Raw genomic sequence first — 7,738 nt, forward strand, 5'->3', positions numbered from 1 at the left:
TACTGATGTTAATCCAGCTCCCTCACACTGTCACTCTGTAACCCCTCCCCCAGCACCCTGTGTTACTGACTGTATCTGTACTGATGTTAACCCAGCTCCCTCACACTGTCACTCAGTAACTCCTCTCCCCCCAGCCCCCTGTGTTACTGACTGTATCTCTACTGATGTTACTGTAGCTCCCTTACATTGTCGCTCATTATCTCCTCTCTCCCCAACCTCCTATGTAAATCGTTGTATCTTGACTGATTTTCTTAATTTTCTGGTCATTCTTTGTTGTGCTTGTGCTTTGTCCAAACTTAGACTATGAGGCCATAAGAAATAGGGACAGGACTTGGCCATCTGGTCCCTCATGCCTGCTCCACCATTCAAAAAGATTGTGCCTAGTCTGACATTCCTCACACCACATTCCTGCCTTTTCTGCATAACCCTTGACACCGCATTATTTTACCTGTTGACTGTCTTTGCACAATTATACACTTTTGCTTTCAGTTTGAGACTGTCTGTAATATTGCGGTTTGAGCATTAATAGTGGGTATGAGCCTTGGGTAACTTACTTACTCACTGGAATGTATCTATTTTGCATATTTGGAAATATTCCCTTCAATTCCTGCCACCGCGCCTGTATTGACCTATCATATAACGTAATTTGTCAACTCCCTTTAGCCAGCTCTGCCTTCAGAATTTTGTCCTGATCTTAGGTCATCCTGTTCTATTGTTTAATATCATCATTAACCAACACCAATACCCTTTCACCTTTTTCTAGTTGTGAGTCATTTCTAAATTTCCTGTAGGTTCCATTCCATATTATTCTGCAGCCCAGGTTCTGTAATGACTACCAGGTCACACTCATTCATTTCTGTTTATCCTCCCAGTTCATCTGTTTCTTTCAAATGGTACATGCAGTCAGGCACAGATTCTTTACTCTGATCCTTTTAGTCTCTTTGTAAATTCTGTCTGATCTGTTGATTGACTCTTAAATTCATACTCCCCATCCCAGCACTTCCCGAAGTGCATGTTGAGATCCAAGCCGGGTCAGAAGTAGTTTTGGGGCTGCCACTCCAAGTAAGCAATGAGAGTCATGCAGTCCTAGGCTATAAGAACTGTGCTGCACACTAACAGAGAAGCCCACACCAACACAGCAAATCTCCACCTCTCTCTCACAGGTCTCTTCCCCCTCCTTTCTAGTTCACACCTGGGAGTGGGGGTTTGCAACAATTTTCAAGCCTCAAAATGAGGTCACAGTTGGAAAATCGTTGGGAAGCACCACTCTGTCCCTTCCTGTCACTCTTTTTAATATTTCCTAGAATAAAGTCCCTGGCCATCCAGGTCGGTGTTATTTCAATGTACTATCTGACTCACATGATAACAAAGATGAATGCAGGCTGGAGGAATAGCTCCTCATTTTACTACCAGGTCCTTTACAGCATTCAGGATTTAAGATTGACTTCAACAACTTTAGTGGTGAACGCTGTATTCCATTTTGATTACAACCCTTCCCCACCATTCCCAAACATACCCCAGCGTTTTGTGAAAACAGAAAGTAAATCGCTTTCTACACCATTCAACTCAAAAGTTCCCAGGGCTGGTAAAGCACAGGGAAGCTCTCTCTCCTTTTTTAAACTGAATGTAAACTGACCATGAAGGGCCTTCAACATCGTCCCCATCACATACTCCCACAGCCGGTACAACACAAGGTTAGATCCAGAGTAAAGCTACTTCTAATTTTTTAAAAGGAACGTAAATCTCTCCCTACACTGTCCCCATCAAACACTCCCATGACAGGGACAGCATGGGGTTAGATACAGAGTGAAGCTCCCCCTGCACTATCCCCCATCAAAAACTCCCAGGATAGGTTTAACATCTGAATGCAGTAGCTTATTTCTTTCTGTGACACTCACCAGATACATTTCCATTACAGATATCTTCCAGTTTGATCTGTGCAATCTCGTGACTGACTGGATTGCTGGCCTCACACCTCACAACACTCTCATGGGTCTCTTTTGTGAACAAAAGCTGCGAACTCTCTCTATTTTCAAAGACGTGATGGGTGAGGTTGTTTCCCAATGCTTCTTGTCCCCTCCACCAGGTGAAGCTGACGTTACTGCCTGTGTTCACTGAGCACCTCAGGGTCACATTGCAGTTAGTGATGCTTACAATGCTGATGTTTGTTCCTGTCACAGGCTCTGAAATTCAGTTTGAAAAACAAAGACACATGAGGAAGCCCTGGGAATCCTCACAGACGGTCGTGGTGATGTGTGGTTTTGTGATGGGACGTCTGTGTCTGGTGGGCTCCCCTCAGGGATCAGTGTCGGTCCTCTTGCTGTGTTTGGTTGTATCAATGATTTTGGCCGGAATGTAGGAGGGTTCGTCTGTAAATTCTCTGATGATACAAATATTGGTGGTGAGGCAAATACTGAGGAGGAGAGCCTGTGACTCCAGGAGGCTATAGACAGGCTGGTCTGTGGTAAATGGAATTCAGTTCGGATCAGTATGAGGTGATGCATTTGGGCAGGAGACACAAGGAAATGGCCTTTTTGATGGCCGTTAATGCCCTTGGAAGAACCTAGGATTAGAGGGACATTGGTGTTTATGTACACTGGTCCCTTGAGATATCAGGACCGGTGACCTTATAGAGGTTTATAAAATCATGAGGGGTATAGATAGGGTTAATGGTAGCGGTCTGTTCTCTAGGGTGTGAGATTTCAGGAAAATGGGGCACATATTTAAGATGAGAGGAGAGAGATTTGAAAAAGACATGGGGGACAATTTTTTTTTTACGCAGAGTACGGTTTTCATGTGAAATGAACTACCTGAGGAAGTGGTAATGTGAGTACAGTTACAATGTTTAAAACACATTTGAATAAGTACATGAATAGGAAAGGTTTGGAGGGATATGGGTCCAGGAACAGGCAGGTGGGGCTAGTTCAGTTCAACATAGACTAGATGGACCAAAGGGTCTGTTTTCATGCTGTAAGACTCTATGACTTTATGATGAGCAGTAGGACCGTGGGAAGCACCAAGGATCAGAGGGACTGTGGTATGTGTGTGAATGCTCCTTAATGTATCAGGACAGATGGATAAAGTGGAGAGAACAGAACGATTCATGCCTTCATTATCCGAGGCATAGAGTTGAGATGAGGAATGTTATGCTTGAAATGTATAACACATTGGTTAGCCCAAAGCAAGATTATTGTGAGCCATTCTGGAAACCGCATTTCAGCAGTAGCAATAAGCAGAGATTCAGAAACTGGTGAAGGTTACACATGTCTGAGGGATTTATACTCACCGTAAACATCCAGTTGAACTGTCTCTGATGTTAGTTTTCTTGAAACTGCAGTTACAGTTACCTCATATTGCCCAGTATCCTCTCTCTGTAAGTCACTGATTTGGAGACTGAAGTTCCCAGGATGAAAATGTATCCGTTTCTTGTACTCTTCGCTGCCAAAATATTGAATGTTGCTTCTTGACAATCCAACAATTTTGGTATTGGTTAAAGATCGTTTCCAGTTAACCTCAGAAACATTCAATTTGTTTGGCATCTCCACAGGTAGGGAGACTGACTGGCCCAGGGATCCATTCACAGGCGGATGGACAAACCGACTCTGAACTGAGGGAACAAGAGGACACAGTCAATCAGTGTGGAACAAGACAAACTCAGTCATAGAAGAAGGTGCTTGGGAAACAGAAAAACCCTCTCTCACAACATTGTCCTCAAAGATGGCAGCAGAGCAGCAACACAATGTTCAGGCCCCTCAGCCTGGTAGCGCGGAGCTTGTCCTCTACTTCTGTTTTACGATTTTCTACTTTCAGTGCTAATTCTTTTAAGTTACTATGTATTGTGGTGCCTTACTTTCATTTTACTGGCTTCAGCTGAAGGCGACTTCTCCGGGGACAGGCCCAGCAACAAGGCTGCTTCCAACGGCCTGGAGAAGGGCTCCAGGCCTAGCACCTGGAGGGACAGTGTCGCAGTGTGATAGTCTCCTGGTGTGAAGTGTGCCGGTGTGATAGTCTCCTGGTGTGAAGTGTGCCGGTGTGATAGTCTCCCGGTGTGACAGTGTCCCGGTGTGACAGGCTCCCGGTGTGACAGTGTCCCGGTGTGACAGTCTCACAGTGTGACAGTCTCACAGTGTGACAGTCTCCCGGTGTGACAGTCTCCCTGTGTGATAGTCTCCCGGTGTGACAGTCTCCCGGTGTGACAGTCTCCCGGTGTGACAGTGTCCCTGTGTGACAGTGTCCCGGTGTGACAGTGTCCCTGTGTGACAGTCTTTCCGGTGTGACAGTCTCCCGGTGTGACAGTCTCACAGTGTGACAGTCTCCCGGTGTGACAGTCTCCCTGTGTGATAGTCTCCCGGTATGACAGTGTCCCGGTGTGAGAGTGTCCTGGTGTGACAGTCTCCCGGTGTGACAGTGTCCCGGTGTGACAGTCTCCCGGTGTGACAGTGTCCCTGTGTGACAGTGTCCCTGTGTGACAGTGTCCCGGTGTGACAGTGTCCCTGTGTGACAGTCTTCCGGTGTGACAGTGTCCCTGTGTGACAGTCTTCCGGTGTGACAGTGTCCCGGTGTGACAGTCTCCCGGTGTGACAGTGTCCCGGTGTGACAGTCTCCCGGTGTGACAGTATCCTGGTGTGACAGTCTTTCCGGTGTGACAGTCTCCCGGTGTGACAGTCTCACAGTGTGACAGTCTCCCGGTGTGACAGTCTCCCTGTGTGATAGTCTCCCGGTGTGACAGTGTCCCGGTGTGAGAGTGTCCTGGTGTGACAGTCTCCCGGTGTGACAGTGTCCCGGTGTGACAGTCTCCCGGTGTGTCAGTCTCCCGGTGTGACAGTCTCCCGGTGTGTCAGTCTCCCGGTGTGACAGTGTCCCGGTGTGACAGTCTCCCGGTGTGACAGTGTCCTCGTGTGACAGTGTCCCGGTGTGACAGTCTCCTGGTGTGACAGTCTCCCGGCGTGACAGTCTCCCCATCAAACACTCCCAGAAAAGGGCCAGCAAGGAGTTACTCTCACTCTCTATCTCCCTCTCTCACTCTGTATCTCCTTCTCTGACTCCATCTCTGGCTCACTTTCTATTTCCCTCTTTATATCTCTATCTCCCGCTCTGGCTCACTCTCTATCTCCCTCTCTCACTCTCTCTATATCTCTCTCTGGCTCACTCTCTACCTCCCCCTCTCACTCGCTATCGCCCTCTCGCTCTCTGTATCTCCTTCTCTGACTCCCTCTCTATCTTCCTTTCGAACTCTCACTCTATCTCACTCTCTGATTCACTCTCTATCTCCCTCTCTGTCTCCCTCTCTGGCTCACTCTCTATCTTCTTCTTTCCTTCTCTCTCTATCTCTCTCGCTATCTCCCTCTCTGACTCACTCTCTATCTCCCTCTCTGGCTCACTGTCTACCTCCCTCTGTCTGTCTTTCCCTCTCCTTCTCTCTCCCCCCTCTCTCTCTCTCTATCTCCCTCTCTGCCTCACTCAATATCCTTCCCTCTCTCTCTCTCTCTATCTCCCTCATCACTCTCTCTCCCTCTCTGACTCTCTCTCCTGCAGATTCTCTTTGTGTTTATCTCTCTGTCCTTCTGTTTCTCTCTCCGTGTTTCTCTCTCCCTCTGTTTCTCTCTGTCTCTTTCATTCCTCTATCTCTGATGGCCTCTCTGTCTCTCTATCTGTTTCTCCCTTTCCTGTATTTCATTTTCTGTCACTTTCTAACTTTCTCTTTACCTCAAGCTTTATCCCTGAAAGCCTCGCTCTTTGAGATGCCTAAACTGTTCCCCAACATCCCCCTCCCTCTGTGTTTGCTCCATAAGGGGCCTGAGAATTGCATTGGGATTTACAAAGATAAAGGGGCTAAACAAATGCAGGTTGTTGTGTTAATGTTTGAGGATCCAGGAGCCTCATGATCTCCCTGCACCGTCTTAGCGCTCCCTCTACCCTGTTGGTGCAATTTCAGAGCTGGGTAAATGTACCCTGAGTAACTTTGTCAATTCAAATGGGTTTTAGGCAGTCTCCCAGTTGAAATGTACCAGCCCCATCAGCAAGATGGGATGGAATTTAAACTAAAATGGATATAAAAATTGTTACTCACCGACACAGAAGGCAGAGATAATGAGCAGCTCACAAGCCCATCTCATATTAAAATTACACATCGCCATTGAGAGAGAGAGAGGGAAGAGGAAGTGTTCGAGATTGTGAAACAAGGAAGCGATTGGAACGGAAAGACGAATACAGGCAGTCGCTGAAAGAAAGTGCACCCCACTGAGGCAAATACACTACAGCCCCCATTCCCCAGCCTCTCGGTGCACTCTCTGTAGTCCTACATCTGAGTCTCCCCCTCAGACCACCATCATCATTCGCTGTGACTCCTGTCTCCATCCCAGAGCTGGGAGGAGGTCCTGTCCACTGCTGGAGTCAAAAGGTCAGGGGGTCCTGTCCATGAGCTGGATGGATGAAAAGAAGAAGAAAACGGGCAGAGAAAGTAAAAGGGGAGGAGAAGACAGGAGTGGGAGAGGAATTTTCCAACAGCCTCCAGTTTCAAGAAGAGAGACCTTCAATTTTTCTGACAGGCCGGGCGGAGAGGCTAGAGTTGATGTGAGCCATGACTAATGTTTCAAAATATTCATAATGATGGAAGTCAGAGCCACTGGGTGGCAGTCATTGAGGGACACTGCATGAGTTTCCTTTGGTATCAGGATGATGGTGGTCAGCTTGAAGCAGGTGGGGACTTTGAACAGTAGCAAGGAGAGGTTAAAGACGTCAGCAAAAATTCTCGCCATCTGGTACATGCAGAATCCGAGTGCAGAGCTGGGGACACAATCTGGGCCAGTGGCTTTCTGTGGGTTCACTCTTGGAACGGCCGATCTGACATCTGCAGCAGGGATGAAAGGTGAATATCTAGGCTCATGGTAAGGCCAGAAGATATCAAACTAAATCACTCATTATATGTTTGACAGAATTAAATTATCTTGGGTGCAAGATAATTAGTTTGTATTTCTATTTGGAACATCCTAAAGCATGCCAAGTTGCCATGGAAATGGATTGTGGGATACGAAGTTTCTCTGGTTTAATATTGCTTGCTGTTTTTCACAGAAGAAAGTTGAAAATTTGGAAATTGTGCAGTTCACTTGGACTAAATAGGAGAGTAGCTGCAATATCCACCTAGTTTTGAATGAGTCAAAGAATCTCAAAGAGAACACGAGATACCTGGATATAAAATGTGGGAATTAGAATATGCATGCTGAAACCTGTAAAATATTTGTAAGGGGTTCTGCAATTCAGCAGATGGAGCTTTGACCCCAGGTATTAAAATGTATCTGCAGGCGAACAAGAAAAAAATAATCAGTGTCTATTCTCCAGAGGACATGCAGCAATTTGTGAAGCACTTCAACATCTGTCTGGCACAGTTGTTAGGATCTTGTGTCACACCCCTAGGACTACGCTGCATTTGGACGACTATGTTTTAATATAGCACCCATAGTTAGAGCAGAGAGTACACTAGGCAGATGTGGAGGAGATTCAAAGGACCTGAGGGCGTACTGGGTGAGGAGGCCTGAAGAGGTGCTGGGTGAGGAGGCCTGAGGAGGTGCTGGGTGAGGGGTCCTGAGGAGGTGCTGGGTGAGGAGGCCTGAGGAGGTGCTGGATGAGGAGGCCTGAGGAGGTGCTGGGTGAGGAGGCCTGACGAGGGGCTGGGTGAAGAGGCCTGAGGAGGTGCTGGGTGAGGGGTCCTGAGGAGGTGCTGGGTGAGGGGGCCTGAGGA

The 7,738-nt window shown here is 47.3% G+C and overlaps 1 protein-coding gene across 2 annotated transcripts in view; it reads right to left on the reverse strand.

Annotated features, from left to right (window-relative positions):
• LOC125488061 (SLAM family member 6-like) overlaps positions 1 to 7,738 on the reverse strand; it is a 24,630-nt gene that overhangs the window by 3,824 nt on the left and 13,068 nt on the right. Inside the window, exons 1-3 of one of the 2 annotated variants that reach the window (XM_048620879.1) lie at positions 6,071 to 6,141; positions 3,287 to 3,607; positions 1,899 to 2,183 (exon numbers count right to left, since the gene is read on the reverse strand). In XM_048620879.1, the coding sequence (XP_048476836.1) occupies positions 1,899 to 2,183; positions 3,287 to 3,607; positions 6,071 to 6,137 (673 nt within the window). In that variant the 5' untranslated portion in view covers positions 6,138 to 6,141. Of the gene's footprint in view, positions 1 to 1,898; positions 2,184 to 3,286; positions 3,608 to 6,070; positions 6,142 to 7,738 lie in introns of those variants that run through there. The other variant, XM_048620880.1, reaches the window with a different exon arrangement.

Source organism: Rhincodon typus, chromosome 48 (genome assembly GCF_021869965.1).
Source record: "Rhincodon typus isolate 14 chromosome 48, sRhiTyp1.1, whole genome shotgun sequence".
NCBI classification, from domain to species: domain Eukaryota; kingdom Metazoa; phylum Chordata; class Chondrichthyes; order Orectolobiformes; family Rhincodontidae; genus Rhincodon; species Rhincodon typus.